General features: G+C 47.1%; 1 protein-coding gene across 3 annotated transcripts in view; it reads right to left on the bottom strand.

Annotated features, from left to right (window-relative positions):
- Window positions 1-1,606: 1,606 nt before the first annotated feature.
- The window catches only part of LOC132834858 (AT-rich interactive domain-containing protein 3B-like), a 211,964-nt gene continuing 193,916 nt past the window's right edge, over window positions 1,607-19,654 (bottom strand). For 2 of the 3 annotated variants that reach the window (XM_060853952.1, XM_060853953.1), the window contains 2 exons: window positions 16,668-16,757; window positions 6,399-14,405 (listed from right to left, as the gene is read on the bottom strand). In XM_060853952.1, the coding sequence (XP_060709935.1) occupies window positions 14,266-14,405; window positions 16,668-16,757 (230 nt within the window). In that variant the 3' untranslated portion in view covers window positions 6,399-14,265. Of the gene's footprint in view, window positions 2,628-6,398; window positions 14,406-16,667; window positions 16,758-19,654 lie in introns of those variants that run through there. The other variant, XM_060853954.1, reaches the window with a different exon arrangement.

Genomic DNA, 19,654 nt, shown 5'->3' with positions numbered 1-19,654 from the left:
TGTGTCAGCTAAGTGGATTAACCATGGGAAATGCAGTGCTGGGGGGATAGGGTTTTGGATGCTGGGTCAAGGTAGAATGCTGTTCAGAGGATCAGTTCAGACTTGATGGGCCGAATGACCTCTGTCCCCATGTAGGGATTCTGCTACCCGCCAGGAGCATCCTTCAGCTTCAGTGTTGCTGGGTCAAGACCCTGGAATGGCCTACCTAAAGGCATTGTGGGTCTAATTCCAGCAGAGGACTGCAGCCGTTCAATCAGGCAGCTCACCATCACCTTCTCATGGGGCAAGTAGAGACAGGCAATAAATGCTGGGCCCAACGACAGATGCCCATGAGAGATGGAACAAACAGCTGGTGCAGGAATTGAACCCACACTGTGGCATCACTGTGCATTGTAGGCAGTTGTCATAGAGTCATACAGCATGGAAACAGAGCCTTCGGTGCAACTCATCCATGCCAACAAGATATTCCAATCTGACATACTCCAATTAGCAGCATGGTGGCACAGTGGTTAGCACTGTCGCCTCACAGCGCCAGAGACCAGGGTTCAATTCCCGCCTCAGGCAACTCTCTGTGTGGAGTTTGCACATTCTCCCCGTGTCTGCGTGGGTTTCCTCCGGGTGCTCCGGTTTCCTCCCACAGTCCAAAAATAAGCGGTTTAGATGAATTGGCTGTGCTAAATTGCCTGTAGTGTTAGGTGAAGGGGTAAATGGGTGGGTTGCGGTTCGGTGTGGACTTGTTGGGCCGAAGGGCCTGTTTCCACACTGTAATCTCATCTACAAATCATTTGCCAGCATTTGGCCCATACCCCTCTGAAGTTATCCCATTCATATACCCATCCCAATTGTTCATCCAGCTTAGCTCAGCTAAACCAAGCACTCTTCTCAAAGTGTGGCAAATCCTCAGAATGATCTCCCAGAAAACAGACCATCTTGCACCTTTTAATGATTTTGATTTTTAAGATTTTGAATGTTAGAATGAGATTTCAATGGGAAGAGACAGATAAATTTTGTTAATTCCTTTCTTTCATGAAACGTGGGCATCGTTGGGAAGCCAGTGCTTGTTCATAGAATCCCAATGGTGTGGGAATAGGCCATTCAGCCCGTCAAGTCCACATTGACCCTCTGAAAAGCATCCCATTCCACTACCCTACACCTGTAGTGCTGCACACTACACATACACAGCTGTATGACTTTATGACAACTGACTACAATGACACTAACCTACACATCCCTGGACACAACTGACAATTTCCCATGTCGAAGGGTGTGGTGCTGGGAAAACACAGCAGGTCAAGCAGCATCTGTGAAGCAAGAGAGTCAACGTTTCAGACAGAAGCCCTCCAATCCACCTAACCTTCACGTCTCTGGATTCTGGGAGAAACAGGAGCATCTTAAGGAAACCCACAGAAGGGTGTATAAACTTGACACAGATAGTTTGCCCGAGGCTGGAATCAAACCCACGTCCCTGATGCTATGGGACAGCACCACTGACCACTGAGCTGCAGTGCCAGCCACAAAATGATAAGTTAAAAAAAAATGACACGGACAAGCTGGGAGCAGTAAAAGTTTATTTGGATAAAAAACATTCACGTGAATGTTGAAGAGAGATGACCAAAATATACAGAAATATCATAAGTAGCATAATTTGAGGTATTGGTGTTATCTAGTCTATTTACCAGTCAATACATAATATAGACACAATAGTCAATGCACACAAAGAATAAAAATTAATAAAAAGTCTGACAGTATGTTACTGTGTGGCCTGTCTACATTCCAAATCGTTGTTGATGAATCCGTGGGTTTTATATTGCTTTCATGTTGCAAAACTGTGTACATGATGCAGTTTTGGCTCATTTTGCCTTTTATTGGAGCTTTGTCAAGTCCCACTTCTTTTTAAATTAAAAAATATTTTAAAATCTCTGAACTTTAGGATAAAGAGTTGTAAGAGGTAGCTATAAAACGTTTTGTCTTTTACTTCGTAAAGTTTTTTTCTTTAAAAACAAAAGTAACGTAGTAAATTGTAATACTTCAATAGTAAACCCATGCTGAGGCCGTAGCAGAAGGCTCATTCACTGTCACTTCCCCTCACTCTCCACCCCTGAGTACCACAAGGTAACCTTTGAACCTTGACCGGGTTTAAGTTGGAACCTGGTACCAGTCCCGAAGTGCACCCTAAATCATGATGTTTATGTTAATCTCAGTTCGATGATGCACTGTACACCTGCTGGTTCTGCTGTTGGTCTGAATCACTTCATGAAACAATCAGTTGGTTAAAGCCCACCCCCCCACCCTCCTTTCAAATTTTGGTTTCAATAGAGGGGAATGGGTCTTATCAAGCAAGTGTTACACCCCACCATTGAAAGGTATTCCAAAGCCAATGGCATGTCCCCTCCAACCATAGGACCATAAGACGTAGGAGTGGAAGAAAGACCATTCGGCCTATTGAGTTCACTCCGCCATTCAATCATGGCTGATGGGCATTTCAACTCCACTTACCCCAACTCTCCCCGTAACCCCAAGTGTTATCACTGCTTCAGTAACGGACCTTGCCTTTGTCCCTATGAGTTGGTACATCTCAGTGAGTTTTCCAGTCTAACGGGGGGGTAATCTGTTCTGCCGTGAGCTCACTGGAAAGAGAAAACAAAATCCGGTCACCTCAGTCTTGCACCACAGCCCCAAAACAATGGCGCACAGAAGGCCATTCAGCCTGTACAGCATATACTGACTCTTTGCAAGCTAATCCAATGGGTCACACTAACTCCTGCACTTTCCCCACAACCTTGGCTTTGACAAATGTCGTTTAAACATTAATCCCTGTGCTCACCACCCCCTTACCCTACAGTGAACGGCTGTTACAAAAACTGCCGCATACTCCAGCCTAGATAACCTAGCCCTACTTCCCCTTGCTTCAATGTAGATTTACTTATTTCTTTCGCCATCGTTTTACAATGCAGTCTTTAACGAACTGGGGCTGATTGGCTGGGGGCAGGGGGGAGGGAAGTTTTAATCACTCAGTTGACTGATAAAGGTTGAATATTTAAACTTAACAAGCTGCTCTGCAAAGTCCAATATAGCCTGTTGGATGTTGTGAAACCTCTATCGATTATATCATGCGTCTGAGTGACAAGAGAGAGAGAGAACTGGAAAATAGAACTGAGCAGCTGCCAATGTCATGTTAAAGACAGAACACAAATCCCACTGTGCTCAGGAGCCAAGGGTCTGCTGTCCTTAGGGAAGCAGTTACAAATAGTTACACGTTCCACAGTGCACCGACTCTCTCTATGGATTTCATACCTTGAGAACAATCATTCTCCTCTCTTCGTCTGCACAGGATCTTGACAATAGGAAACTATCGTCATGAATCACAGTAAACGGTACACTCAGTGAGCAAATGGTAACCTACACCGAGCTCAGACCGATATACATTTTCATTGCCAGTTATCAAATGTAATGACGCTGAGTCAGGCCTCTGGCACTGCCACACACTGGATTAACCTTTCAAGACAACAGCCAGTTACTACAGAACTGCACAAAGCCCATTAAAATTCTCCAACTTTGCCTCAGATACCAGCTGCCTCACAAGGGCATTTAGGGCAACGGATCTTAACGCCGAAATTAAGTTTAAGGAGGGAAGGGAGTGCCTCTGATGAAAATCTGTATAATTAAGATTTCTATCCCACTTTGTGCCTGCTGATATTAAGGATTCAGGCTCTGATCATGATTAATGAGCTCAATAATGAGTCTAGCAACTGCGTGTAAATTTAACCAGCTGCAGTGTGGAAACAGGGAGACTTGAGACACTTTGAAATGCCTTTTCACAAAAGTCTACACTAAAAGCAAAAACAGATTAAATAAGTGGGGTGCTACAGGACAAACCCAATCTCATTAAGTTACTGAATTCAGGAAGCTCAGTTGAAAGGTCATCAAAGACTCAAGAAGCTCTTTTATTGCATCCTTGTGTTCAGAGACTTCTCAATATGAACCAGCTGATCAACAGATTAGAATGTTTTCTTTTCCTTTAATGTGTTCACAGAATTCCTACAGTGTGGAAACAGGCCATTAAGCCCATTGATGCCACCTAGACCCTCTGAAAGGCATCCCCCCTGCATTCCCCATGGCTAACCCACCTAGCTTGCACATCTTTGGACTGTGGGAGGAAACAAGGGAGAATGTGCAAACTTGACACAGACACAGACACACACAAACCACCGAAGGGTGGAATTGAACCTGGGTCCCTAGCGGTGTGAGGCAGCAGTGCTAACGATTGAGCCACTGTGCTGTCCCAAAAGACAAGGGCCTTGCCTAGCACCTCTTACCTATTCCTAATCGCCTTTCAACTGAGAGGCTTGCTCGGCCATTTCTGAGGGTAATTAACAATCAGCCCCATTGCTGTGGGTCTGGTCTCAGATGTAGGCCAGACTGGGTTAGGTTGGCAGATTTCCATCCCTAAAGGGGCATGAGTAAATCTGATTCATCATCACTGGGACTAGCTTTAAATTAATTTTAAATGTGAGATAGATAAATATTTGTTGAATAAAGGTATTGAGGGATATGGGCCCAAAATCAATTAGGCCAAAGATCAGCTATGATTGCATTGAATGGGGGGGGAGCAGGCTCCTGTTCCTATGTTTCCATATTCCAGGTCTATTAACAGCATGGAAATGCAAACAGCTACAGTGTGAAAACAACATGACTTAAAACACTTTGAAAATGCCTTTTCACTGAAGTCTATATAAAATTAAAAGCAAGCAGATTCACCCAATAGCTTTCAACTTTGTTATACCAGCTCATCCCTGTGTAGTCAGCCACTGGGGTGGGAGGGGAAACTTCCACAAAACCAAATGGAATGTTTAAGCCATCCGGAGTCAGCCTGTCATATTCTGAGGCCAGTTACAGTGCAGAGGGGAACAAACACTGGAGAAACTTAGCAGGTCTGGAGAGAGGGAAGCAGAGTAAATGCTTCAAGTCCAGCATGAGTCTTCAGGTCCTCATACTAGACTCGAAATGTTACCTGTGTCTCAGTCTCGCCAGCCCTGCTGAGTTTTTCCATGTTCGTTTCAGAATTACACAGCCTTCTGCTTTTGTTACACTGTAGAGTGGAGGTCCCCTTGATGTTCAAGCTCAAAACACAATCTACATGCACAAGGTGTGAATCTACCCGGCAAAGAGCACTTCTAAGCCTGAGGCCTACTTGTCATTCTTGAACCAACAGCAAAGGAAAGTGGTGTACAGTGCATTCAGTGACAGTCACGTTAATTATATATAGAAGCAAATCTCTTTGGTGCACTCCCTCTGCCTTCCCAGTCACTGCTTCGCCCAAACAAAGAGAATCCAGAACGAGGGAATTTGGTGGCCCCCATTCCAATCACATTCATTGCTTTTTTAATTTGGCAGCTTACATTACTGCAGACATGCCCTCACTGCGAGAGTCTGCAGTTCAAACACACCATGAAGCTAAGGGAGGGGAAGCCACACATCATCTTTGCAGGTGATTTGATTATTTGGGGGAGCAGCGCGGTTTACACTAAAGAGATCTAACAGTTTTTCATAAAATGTCTTCTTTGGTGTTAACAGTTTGGAAAATGGTTAATCACCATAGCAAAAACCTTCCAGCATTCAAAAGAGTCCAACAGTAATTAACGGTTGAGGTATATATGTGAAGAGACACAAAAAAAAGTCTGAGGTATTTCTGTTTTCATCTTTTAAGCACAGGGACCCAGATAGAATTATGCCGCTGTGCACTGCTGACAATTATTTAATTTGTTTCATAAACAGGGGAAAAAAAAAGCGAATTCCTGTTGGTGAGAATTCCCTGTGGAATGTTGCCTCGAGTTGTCAAAACACCCCGACAGCTCAAAGGTTAAAGGCCTGGTGAACAATAATAGGTGTTGCCTTCACAACACAAGCCCCCACTAACCACCCAACCCCAGTCAAACTGCAGCTGTGAAGAGCTTTCTGTCCCAGGTTTCACAATGTGTACAGCAGCACTATTTTACAATCTTGCAAACAATGTTGCTCAAGAGATCGTTTAATGAGTGTGTTGGTTGCAGGAGTTCAATTGCAGTCTTTGTCGGGTGGGTAAGCTCTAACCTTCTCAGTCTTCACGTGGATGAAGGTGGTGGGGGGAATCATTTTGACACTGTCAGGTAATCAGGGGTAAGGTTAATGCCTCTCACTGATCCTGCTGCGTTCACAGGGACACAGAAGCAAACCATTTCCAACTCCGTCTCATTCCCAAATGACGTCTAAATCCCTGAACAAACACCCCTAGTATTTGCCTGAATCCTTTGTATTCCATCTGAGGGAAGAGGTGGACACTTTGAGGCAACTCAGAGTCAGGGAACCCTCCCCCCCCGCCCCACCCCAGCCCCAGCCAATGTGCCCACCGATATACACGTCTGTGTTTTCACAATGGGTTTGGCAGCCCTGTTTTGGCCAAGCTATATCGTCATGTCTGACCTTGAACTAAACCCACCAACGGGGAAAGGTCAAATAGGAGAAACAAATATTTCCTTCAGTAGTTATCACCACGACAGGGGGAGCGCGGCGCAAGTTGCCCGTTTAAACAACCACTACTCAGGGCCATCTCTGTATCCATTGGCCCACCAACTGTATAAAACCCGATTATTTTCATCTTGAGTTGCTGAAGATACGTCAAGGCACTGGCATGGCGTTCTCAAAACAAAAGCTGAATCAGAAACAGAAACTGCTGGAGAAACTCAGCAGGTGTGGCTGCATCTGTGGAGAAAGAGAGAGATACAGATTTCACCTTTTGGGTCCAGTGACCCTTCCTCAGAACTGAACCTGAAACGTTGAGTCTGTTTCTGTCATCAGATGCTGCCAGACCTGCTGAGATCCCTCAGCAATTTCTGTTTTCGTTGCTTAGAAATACTTTGTTATGACTTGAAGCTCTTGAAAGCAAACTGGAAAGATGGGAGTTAGGGAGGGGTAAAAGGCCTCACTGGTGACAGTCCAAGTTTAACAATCCCTCTACAAGGGATTGCCTTCTTTGAATGGCGGGATGGAGTGAAGAGTCGCTTGAGTGGAGGGAAGGTGAGGGCACACAATGGCAGGGCAATTGACTGAGAGAGTGGCAGTGTTCAAGGCCAGCGTGATTCTAAACACGAGCTACCTGGGGACCGAATAGTATTACCGCTGGACAGCTAATCCAGAACCCCAGGTAACATTCGGGGAACCCAGGTTCAAATCCCAGCACAGCAGATGGTAGAATTTGAATTCAATTTTTAAAATATCTGGAATGAAGAGTCTAATGATGACCATGAGTCGATTGTCAGAAAGAATCTATCTGGTTCACTCAGGAAAGAAATGGCCTGGTCTGGCCAACCTGTGACTCCATACCCACTGTAATGTGGTTGACTGCCCTCTGGTGCAATTAGGGACAGACAATAAATGCTGACAGAGCCGGTGACGCCCTCACCCCATCAATGGATAAAAGAAGACATTTGAATCAGAGGACATTATTCCTAATTCTCTTTGCCCCCCCCATTCTAGCTTGGCTTGAAACGTCTCGGTGAGATTTTCAGCAGCCTTCTGAATTTTTTGGACCATCTTTTATGAAGAGTAATCAAAGTGGAACCTGAGAGAGAAACAGCCCTGCTCAGCAAGCCGACACAGTCATACTTTCACAGGTAGGGGGAGTACATTGAGCCTGACAGAAGGAGATGGATGGTTGCTTAGACCTTTGGCCTATCAAGTGGCGATGGGTTCTGGGATTGGTGGGTCATGGGTGCCCTTCCCTTCCCACAGTTGCATAGGCTACCACTATTCAATGCCTAGGCCAAGGCATGAGCAGGCATCCATTAGGCAGGCTCTCAATGGTGGTATTTGGGGTTGGTGTCCGGAAGGGGAGGGGGTGGATTTTAGCCAATGTGAAACCATCTCTCCACCCTGTGGAGAGACAAGGAAGGCAGGCAGAAGGTAAAAAAGGAAACACACACGTTAAAAAAATGAATTGTTAAAGGGTTGGGCGAAGAATGAGTAGCGCTCACCAATATGTAGTTGTGAGGTAGTACAACAGGTGAGGAGATCTAGTAGCCAGGAAACATAGGTCACTGAATAAAACCAATTCTCTTTTTGCTGTTCAGTGTATTAATGGCTCAGAGCCTGTGATTCCTCCCATTTTACCCCTCCATAAAGCCGAATAAACCTCTCCTGGTAAAGTGGGCTGAAGGATAAGTAATAAGGCCTATTGAGAGCATACAGAAGACACATATGTACGGACAAACCCTCTCAGATTGAATACGCAAGTATCATAGAATAGCTACAGTATAGGTGCAGGCCATTTGGCCAATCAGGTCCATACTGCCCTGCTGAAGAGCATTTCATCCAGACCCACCCCTCTACCCCATCCTGGTAACCCTGCATTCCCCATGGCCACTCCACCTAGCCTGCTCACCTTTGGACTGTGGTTGGAAACCAGGGGACACCCACCCGGATACAAGGAGATCACACAGATTCCACACAGACAGTCACCCAAGGGTGGAACCGAACCAGGGGCCCTGGCAATAGTGCTCACCATTGAGCCACTGTGTCACCTAAGAAAAGGGAGGGGAGGGGGTGATTTGATTGGGGTTTGCAAGTACCTGAATGGTCATGATAAGGTGGATGCAGAAAAGATGGTTCCTCTTGTGGGTGACTCCAGACCGAGGGGGCACTGTTTTACAATTCCGGGTTACCCTTTTCCTGACAGACATGAAGAGAGTGTGACTTTGGTACTCTCTGCCACAGGAGGTAATGGAGGGTCAGATCATTAAATATTTTTAAGGCCAAAACGCATCCCTGTAATTTTCCTCAATAATTTACAAGAGACCATAACAAGTGGGAAAGACCTCCTTACTCAGAGAATAGGAAGATTGGGGTCTCGTTGCCATAGTAAATCATTGAGAAAAACAACAGAGATACATTTCAGAGGAGGCTTGGCAAAAAACATGAAGACGAAGTCGGTGGGTTCAGAGACCGTGGGGTGGGTGAAGGCTGGTGTGGAACGCAAATACTAGGATGGACCAGGTGGGCCAAACGGCCTGTTCCTCTTTAGAGTCATACAGCATGGAAACAAACTATTTGGCCCATGCTGACAAAGTATCCTAAACTGAACTCGTCTCAAGCGCCTGCATTTGACCCGTATCCTTCGAAACCTTTCTGATCCCATGTACCTGTCGAAATGTCTTTCTAATATATAACTGGACGCGATTGTTGGAGTTTATCAAATTAAGCCAGAGGTGAGAGGACAGGGATTGCTCAATTTACATTCCCTACTTTACACATGCAAAATTGAAATGATGTCTCACTATACCAGGAGCAAACTCCAGCTAAGAATAGAATTCAGCCCTTTGGTGGTGAGATCATGTACGGTAGACACTGAGGTGTCACGATGACACTAACTGAGAGAGAGAGAGAGAGAGAGAGAGTGTGAGTGAGTGAGTGAGTGAGTGAGTGAGTGAGTGAGTGAGTGTGAGTGTGTGTGTGTACTTTTGCCAACTGGCTTTTGTTCAGACTGCAAAAGTCCACAGCATATAGAATTCCAAAGGAGGAGATATTTAATCATTGCCTCACAGATTTGTATATCCACTTCCTGTTCTCAGAAATAGAGGCCAATCCCATTTCACCAGCTCCCTACCCAACCTACGATCAGATCATTGTCTCCCAGAGAGGGGCCGCGGAATCAGAAGTGCTTGGTTTTGTTGATGTGGCCGACTGTTGAGTGATTGCCCAGCTGCTGATCAGATGTTAAGTTCCCTGAGAATACCTGGGCTCAACTGAATGGCCTCAACATCTTTCCATCATTGACATGGCCAATGTTCCCAAGAACAGGAGGTGGGAAAGCAAATATGTAGAAGAGAGAAGAGAAATCTTGAACTTCAATGGGGTCTTTTCCCACTGTTGGATGTCATGAAACATTTTACAGCGAATGACATCGTTTTGAGGTAGGAAATGTGGGAGGCAATTTGTGCACAGCGAGATCCCAGAAAGGACAATCTATTTTATTGGGTGTTGACTGAGAAACCAGCTGCCCTGTTCTTCTCTGAAATAGTGCCACGAGATCTTCTACATCCACCCAGACTTTTCCCCGCTTCAACGTCTGACCTCCAACTGCGCAGCACTCCTGCAGTACTGCGCGGTGAAGTGCCGGCTGAGACTTCCACACTCAACTTCCAGCCTGGGATTTCATGGTGAGGAGGGGTCTGGCTCAGGGGGAGTGGGGGCAAGACGCTGAGGTACAGCTGACACTGAGATCGAACAAGAGCTCAGTGACCCTGTCGCTGTTACCTCTGAGTGTGAACACCCTGCTCAGGCGGCAAATCCCCTGAGGAAAACCAAGCCTTGGCTGCAAGTCACTCCCGAGAGAGTGACACAAGAGTGGGCCCCTGTATGGGGCCTCACGATGGCTCTAACTGCCATCTCACAGAAACTGGCACTGCCAACCCTTCCAGGTCTGGCCTGGATCTCCAGGGGTTGAAGATTCGTGTCCCCTGAATGAAAACCAGGAGAAAGATCTCGGCGTTGATCAATATTGTGTGTTTCTTTTTTACGTTTCTGCTAATTAGTTAGAAAAACACTGTAGTGGGAAAGAGACTGTTAGAATGACTGGATTATTCTTCCAATCAGGAAATGATGAGTCTCCAATTGGTCTATCAAGGGCAGGGTAGAGCCTAGATGGGCAACTAATAACAGGAGCTGTAATTGGCAGCTGGAAATCTCCTGGGAATGCATTCAATTAGGGTGGGCAAAACCAACAGACTCTCATTCCTTCTCTCTCTCTCTCACACACACACATATATACTGACTCACAAACATACTCTCTCTTACACACACACACTCGCAAACATTCTATCACACATACTCTTTCTCTTACACACACACACATCCAATCACAAACATACACACACCCACTCACAAACATATTCACCCACTTACAAACATACTCTCTCAAATACACATACACACACACACACACACACACACACACTAACAATCATACTCTCACATACACAAACATACTCTCTCATGCAGTCGCATATGCACACTCTCAGGCATATACACAATCACACACAAACTTGTAAACACATACACACTCATACACTTTCACACAAAGCGACACTCACATTCATACACAAACACATTCTCACACTCTCACAAAAACACAAAAGCACATACACACAGATTACAGACACAAACTCACACTCAGAAAAACACACACTCGCACAAAAAGACACTCACTTACAAACGCAAAACAATACCCATGGACACCTGAGCCCAATTCCTTTGAATTTCACTGCATGGCACAAACACCCTCGGGGCTACCTAGATGACCACTGGCACCTTTCCAGGTGCCAACCAGCTGACAATCTGCCCCACATTCACAATGACATGGAGAAGTCCTTAGGCCACAGCAATCTCCCTTGGTGAGACTGTGTCCCTTCTGTTGGCAACTTGGGAGGGTTCATACAACGGCGTCAAATCAAATTTACTGTCTCCCTGGGAGCGGGGGTGGGGCAGCCATGATGCGTGCCTGCTCTAAGGGTTGAGACGACCTCATGTGGAAGTCAATTTAACCCCATGGCATCTTCTAACTGGGCTTTTCAATGGCCTCCAGAGATCCCCAACTGGGCGGGGGGGGGAAATGATCTTGGAGGTAAGTGATTGGCAAACATTTGGCCAGAGTTCAACCAAACTCCAGCGATTGGTGGGAACTGTGACTGTCTCTTTGCAGAGGCCTACCTACTCTAGGCTTCACAGCTTGGAGGAGGGAAATCTTTTCATTAGATCAGATTACTTACAGTGTGGAAACAGGCCCTTCGGCCCAACAAGTCCACACCGACCTGCCGAAGCGCAACCCACCTATTCCCCTACATTTACCCCTTTACCTACCACTACGGGCAATTTAGCATGGCCTATTCACCTGACCTGCACATTTTTGGACTGTGGGAGGAAACCGGAGCACCCGGAGGAAACCCACGCAGACACGGGGAGAACGTGCAAACTCCACACAGTCAGTCACCTGAGCTGGGAAATTAACCCGGATCTCTGGTGCTGTGAGGCAGCAGTGATAGCCACTGTGCCGCCCACCGAGTTGATAATTTTGCTCTACTTTTATTTCTACCCCAGTCTCGGTCTCCTGACTACTTTATGTGGAAGGTCATGGGTAAAACGGCCCACCTGAGTGGTAAAGGTTGACCAACTGACTGCAAAACGTCACATTTTAAAAAATAATATAAATGTTACATTCCCGCCCACAGTATAAGTGCCATGTTGTGAAAAGGGGAAGCATCTTATTCATTACTGGTGCCCACAGGACATCTCTACAGGAATAGGTGGATATCCAGCTGTGGTACTCTAAATGAAGCATGGCTGGTTTAATCACCCCTTCTGTATTCCACCTCTCTAAACAAGAGGGCACATTTTTCTTCGTGACAGCTACAATCCCCCTATTGACTGAGGGTTAAGTGCTCCGAACTGCCTCACTCAACATCCCCCTTATCATGGGGTTACAGCAATACGGCAATACACCAGGATGGTTCCCCTGATCACTGCCTTGGGCTGGAGATGTTCAGCGAGAGAGGCAGGATTACACTTATATAGCGCCTTTCACTGTCCTGTGGTTTCCCAGCCAATGAAGTGAGAGATATAGTGAATAGCCAATGTCTTTTGCCCAGTGTAGTGCAGTCCAAAACTTGATGGTTTAGGCTTAAGAAGAGGGGGGGGAAAGATTTAAAAGGGACCTGAGGGGCAAATTTTACACACAGAGGGTGGTGCGTGTATGGAATGAGCTGCCAGAGGAAGAGGTGGAGGCTGGTATAATTACAACATCTAAAAGGCATGTGGATGGGTATATAAATAGGAAGGGTTTAGAGGGATAATGGCCAAATGCCAGCAAATAGGACTAGTATAATTTCGGAAACCTGGTCGGCACAGACTGTTGGGCCGAAGGGCCTGTTTCCATGCTGTACTCCCGGAAATGATGTGCACAGCAGGCTCCCATGAACAAGCCTGTGACAGTGACTAGATAAACTATTCCAGCAATGTTACGTGAAGGATAAGTAGTCACCAGGACGCTGGGCATGGGGCGAAGCCCCCTGGTCTTCCTCACGATACCTCCACCGGAGAGGGCAGGCGGGTAAGTGGCACCCCTGGCAGTGTGGCACTCCTTCAATGCTGCCATGGGAGTTTCAGCCTGGGCATCAGTGCTCGGGTTGCTGAAGTGGTACCCGTCAGACTCACCAATGGGAACACTACCCGCTGAGTCACGGGGATTACAAAAGGCAGGGGCATGGGTAGATCCCAGTGTGCTGCTTACAATGGTGGAAGAGAGTGTGTTGACATTCACCCCTGACTAGCACAGTTAGCCATTCAGTTGGAGGGAAGCATCGCCCTTGGGTTTGCAGCTCAGGGTCAGTCAGACCCAGTTCCGCCAAGGACATCAACACTTGCACCTCAACGTGACTCTCTATAATTTAAGGAATGAAATCTTCTTGTTTCTGGAACTATTCTCCACTGCATTTTGAACAGATTGCTGAGTTTCTTTATGACTGAAGCGAAAAATGAACAAGGCCCAGTTTTACTCTGGACTCTCTCCCATGTAACTTTCGAATAACTGCTGGAAACCAACAAAAGGTACACTGTCACTTCAAGGTAAAGTCAAATTAAAACCACACCGGCTACATATTTACATAATATATTAAACATTCTTGTGCCTGCATCCTGTCAGTGGTCTCTGTTATTAACTCCAAGTCCGCCATTATAATGGGAATTATTCATGTAAACATGTCACGCTGTAATTACACCCTCCCGCCCAGAGGTGACACTGCAGTTCCGCCACTGCTCAGAGGGCAGGATTACAGAGTGACAAATGGACTCAGGGCAACTCCCAGAATAAATGGGGATGCGCATAATTGAAATGACGTACAAAAATAAGAACCCATACATATAATCTCACAGTGGGGAGACAGTCACATCTGCAAAACCAGGCCCAGTTAACCTTTAACCCCTGACCCACTCCAACACCTTTTTTACCCGAAGAGAACACTCAGTTTTGATTGCCCCCTGTGCAACACAAGAGATTGACTGAATAATAAAACAAAAGAATTGTCACATAGGTTCCTTGAGCTGAAAAGATCTGTGCAATCCTTTTATGTGTTCTGTCTGTTCCTGCATTTTTCCACTTCTCGCTCATTATTCCCTGCCCTGACTCTAGAAAAATACAATTGAGACAAGTCCATTTGCTGATGCTGTGGCAGATGGCTGCCTTCAGGGGGAGCCACTGGTGGAGGGCTCAGCAGAGGCGGGGCCCTTGACGGAGGTAGGACTGGAGGTGCTCTGTGAACCAGATGTGCTGCTGCTGGGTCCTGCGATCACATGCACAGCTGGTCTCTGGGCAAACAACACTCCTGTGCAGGGACAAAATAATAAGGAAGTTTCTTTTGGTACCGTTCAAACTGCAGGGAAAGACAGTAAGTCCGGAAAAGAATGATACACCTTGCATTTATCTAGCTCCTGTCACAACCACAGGATTTCCCAAAAGTACTTCATAGCCAGTGAAGGACGTTATGAAATGCAATCCCTGTTGTGCTGGAGGAAGGGGATTCACCAAATCAGCAAATTCACATAAACAACGAGATGAAAACAAGCAGATTGTACTGGTTTTAGTATAAATATTGACTAAAGAACCAGGAATAACGTTTCTTTGTCTTGAGGTGTTTTTACGTCCATCTGAGAGAACAATCGTAGGTGAGTGACTCATCTGAGAGACGGCACCTTTGATAGTGTGGTACTTCCACAGCACGGCACCGGCAGTGTCATCTTAGATGCTGTCCTCAAATTTCCGGAGTGGGACCTTCTGACTAAGAGACAAGAACGCTACACACTAAGAAGTGGCTGACATAATTCCAGCTCTTTGGACAATAATATTGGCAAAGCCGTCCCTGGCAGAGGCAATTCTGCTCCTGGCTTGACTAATCTTCTATCAATACAATCAGGCAGCCAGGTCAAAAGAGAGATTCCTTCTCACTCTCACTCCCCTCTATTGTACAAGTTAAACTTAGTGATGCACAGAATTGAATCGTGCCGAAAAGGGAGACTTGTCATCGAAGCTTCTCATCAGGACACATGCAAGAATGCCAAATTTCAAAACCGAATAAAGGCCTGCATTCATAAGCAGGGATCCATTCATTACAAAATAAAAGAATGCTCAAACTTTTGCATCTTTTTGAACAATCCGAGCTACAGTTCTCTGTTCTTTTATCCCTAGCTGCCCATCAGATCTGACTTTCCAACCAATCGGCACTCTTTCCACCTGCATTATAAATTGTTGTGATTGTCTGAAATTTGGGCACTCTTGCATCTGTCCTGAGGATAACATGATGGCCAGCTTCAGCAATGTGTGTTGCTCTTTGCAGCACAGAATGCCTACAGAGCAGATGGAAGCCACTTGGCCCATCGAGTCTGCACTGACCCTCCAAAGAGCATCCCAGCCTATCCCTCTAACCCTACATTTCCCAGAATCCACCTGGCCTGTGCATCTTTGGATTGTGGGAGGAAACCGGAGCATCGAGAGGAAACCCACGCAGAGAATGTGGAAACTCTAGACAGACAGTCGCCAGAGGGTGGAATCGAACCCAGGTCCCTGGCGCTGTGAGGGAGCAGTGCTAACCGCTGAGCCACCATTGCAATTAGGATGTGACATGTTAGTTTACAACCTGATGATTTTTCAAATGCTTTTGAACAGCCACACCAAGACTGGATTGGCATGGCCATAATCCTGGAAACAGCGGCTTTGTGCTTTCTAATATCCCCTAGATAGCAACCTGCCCATTCACTTCTGTTGCCATTTGGGTGGCACAGTGGCTCAGTGTTTAGCACTGCTGCCTCACAGCACCACAGACCCAGGTTTGTTCCCTTGGGTGACTGTCTGTGTGGGGTTTACACATTAACCCCGAGTCTGCATGGATTTCCTCTCACAGTCCAAAGATGTGCAGGTTAGGATGGACTGTCCATGCTAAATTGCTCGTAGTGTCCAGGGATATGTGAGCGAGGTGGATTAGCCATGGGGAATGTAGGGTTATAGGGATGGGATGGGGGAGGTGAATCTGGGTGGGATGCTCTTCGGAGGGTCAGTGTGCACTTGACGGGCTGAATGGCCTGCTTCCACACTGCTTCTATGATTTACTCATGTAAAAACCATACTTAGTATCAGTTATAACATTTCTTTTGCTGTTATTTTTCCCTTCTAAATAACACCAGGAATGGCATTGCACATTTGAAAGGAAGTTTCTGAGGCAAAAGGGCATTGGGAAAATCAGGTCCAGCAAATGTCAGTGCAGGGTGACATATGCACAGGACAATCCCAGAGGGCACACCCGTAGATGCTGGAGTGTGGACCATGTTAAAACCACAGGCCCGCTGACTAAATGTGGACAACTTACCTGGAACTGGGGAGCTGGGATTCCCCTCAGAGATTGGGAAAAATGTCAGGTGTAGAACTTGTCTGCAATAAATGGACTTTAGAATCGCAGAGATAGAACAGGAGAGAGTACATTCAACTCCACACAGCTGCATGGCTTATCAAGTTTGCCCTCTCGCAGACACTGGTTCAGGTGTACTCTGTGATCTCTAACCTGTCAGGCTACGACTAAGAGGAGTCAGCACCTTACCTGTATAGAGAGTACCATTAATCTCAATCGACATGTTAATGCTGCTGATACCATTCGTTGACAAGTTCAATGCAAGCTCCTGTCGGTCATCTGGAAGACAACATAGGGATGGGAGTAGAAGGTCGGTGGATGTAAGGTCAGGTGGAGGAGTGGAAGGTCGGCAGGTGGAGATGGAAGGTCATGGGAGGGTGGGGTGGAAGGTCATGGGAGCGTGAGGGATGGAAGGTCATGGGACCGTGAGGGATGGAAGGTTGGATAGGGGTGGGAATGGAAGGTCAGGGGGTGGGAATGGAAGGTCGGGGGTAGAAGGTTGGGTGGGGGTGGGAATGGAAGGTCAAGGGTGGGGGTGGAGGGTCGGGATGGGGGGGGTGGAAGGTCAGGAGTGGAAGGTCGGGGGGGTGGAAGGTTGGATGGGGGTGGGGATGGAAGGTCAGGGGTGGGGATGGGAGGTCAGGGGTGGTGATGGAAGTCAGGAGTGGGGATGGATGTCAGGGGTGGGGATGGATGTCAGGGGTGGGGATGGAAGGTCGAGTGGGGGTGGGGATGGAAGATCAGGGGTGGGGATGAAAGGTCGGGTGGGGTGGTCAGATGATCGGGGGTGGGGACACAAGGTCAGGTGGGGGGGGTGGGGGTGTGGAAGGTCAGGAGTGGGAATGGAAATTTGGGGGTTTGGGAGTGGAGTGGGGTGGGGTCAGGAGAAAGCAGAGACACAAGGAGTGAGTGGGCATGTCACATGCGTTTTAGCCATGATGGAACCACAAACATCCTTTAACATGTAACTAGTGACAGAAGCGAAGAGTGCAATTCAAAAAGAACCGTGCAATGATCTTTCCAATACGTGAATGTCTTGGCTTTCTGGTCAATGAGTGTCAACATGAAGCAATCAAGCTTGGTTAGATGGAGCTGCCCCATCCACCCCCAGAAATATTCCACTCCCACCATGACGGCAGCAGTGCCTACCATCTACAAAATAAATGCCACATTGCCGTAGTCCTACCAGACCATAGGGCTGCTCTCCCCTTACAGAGAGATGACTGGTGATGTTTTAAACTGAGGGTCACCTTCCACTTCCCCAACTTTCTATCCCCCACTCTCCGACCTTCCAATACCCACCAACGTTTCACCTCCCGATCTTCCATCCCTACCCTTACACTTCCACCCATTCCAACCTTCCATTCACCACTCCTGATCTTCCATCCCGCACTCTCTCTGACCTTCCACCCCATCCCATCTGACCTTTCACCTCTCCCCAACCTCCTATTCCCCACTCCCCGACCTTCCAATACCCTTCAACCTTCCATTACCCACTCCCCAACCTTTCATCCTCAGGTAAGGGGAAAGGTTAGGAAGGAGAGTCCGAGAGATGAACAGCACAGATACAGACCCTTCGTTCAACTCGTCCATGACAACTAGATATCCTAAGTTAATCTAGTTCCATTTGCCAGCATTTGGCCCTTATCCCTCCAAACCCTTCCTATTCATGCACCCAGCCAGATGTTTTAAATGTTATAATTGTACCAGCCACCACCACGACCTCCAGTAGCTTATTCCATACACGCACCACACTCTGTGTGGAAAAAGTTGCCCTTTAGAATCTTGCCCCCTCACCTTGAATCTATGCCCTCTAATTTTGGACTCCCCTACCCTGGGGGAAAAGACCTCGGCTACTCACCCTATCCTTCATGGTAACCTCTGTTGAGGGAATTGAACCCATGCTGTTGGTGTGTTGAGAACACTCTGTGTTCAGGTAAGGACAGCAGTTTCCTTCCCTAAAGGACATTTGTGAACCATTTGCCAACAATTGATTCATTGGATTTAATTCCAGACTTCTATTGAATTCAAAGACCACCATCTGCCATGGCAGGATTCAAACCCAGGCCCCCAGAATATTAGGGCTCTTGATTAACATTCCATCGAGAATACCACTGGGGCATTGCCTTCCTGAGGGGTGTGTAGGGTTGGATGGGATTACAGAGACAGAGGGGACTCAGGGTGTGCCTGTACATGCTCACAATCCCCCACCCCGCAGCCCCATGCCCCACAACCCCTCTCCAGACTGACCTTAGTTTCCAGCAATCACACTCTCATACCAGCTTGCTTCTCAGCTTACCTTTCTCCTCCCCCCCGGCTGTCTGCTCCCACTGGACGTCTGAAGTTGTCTACTCACTTCAAATTCTCATTGATCAAAGAGATGATGCAGCACTGAAAGAGGCCATTCGGCCTACTGAGCCCATGCTGGCTGTATGGAACAATCCATCCAGCTCGCTGATGGAGAAAGGGCTCAGGCTGTGGACAAAGCTGATGTAAACTGGGTTGGAGACCTACCCTGCTCGCCGGCCATCACCATTCTATCGAGAGCTGCGTGCGTGTGTGTGTGTGAGAGAGCATGGTGACTGCGAGTTAACAAGTCAACAACTGTCCGCTCTCATCCACGTTCTGCTGAATCACACAACTAACTGTCACTGAGATTAAATCTAACAGAGTCAAAATTTACCCAACTCCTTTATCTCTGAAATACTGTGTGTTCATCAAGATTATGTGTTCTTTAAGTTACTGACTCTCTCCTTGCACCACTCTAGCTCATCCCTCTCCCTCCTACAGCCTGCAAGGGGCTGGTCACTTGAGGCTCTCTATCAGGGATTATCATGCATCTTCATCCTGTTTGCTCCGATATTCTTTCTTTCCTACTGTCCCATGTTTGCTTCTTACTCTAGTGGGCTTCCTCTTTCTCCCATGGTCTCAGCATTTCCCTCCATACTACCTCTCTGGTATCTCTCCAATGTCTCTATCCTCACCTCTCCCTCTCGTCAACTTCACACTCTTCTCCACACACGTCTCCCTCTCGTCAACTTCACACGTCTCCGCACTCTCTACACATCTCTCCCTCCCGCCCGCACACTCTCCCCCTCTCCCTCCCCGCACGCGTCCCTCCCTCTCTCCCCTCACCCGTCCCTCTCTCCCTCTCTCCCCGCACCCGTCCCTCTCCC

Source organism: Hemiscyllium ocellatum, chromosome 42, assembly GCF_020745735.1.
Source record: "Hemiscyllium ocellatum isolate sHemOce1 chromosome 42, sHemOce1.pat.X.cur, whole genome shotgun sequence".
Classification (NCBI taxonomy): Eukaryota; Metazoa; Chordata; class Chondrichthyes; order Orectolobiformes; family Hemiscylliidae; genus Hemiscyllium; species Hemiscyllium ocellatum.
The sequence above is the reverse complement of the archived record's forward strand: the minus strand, read 5'-3'. Positions and strand labels throughout refer to the sequence as shown.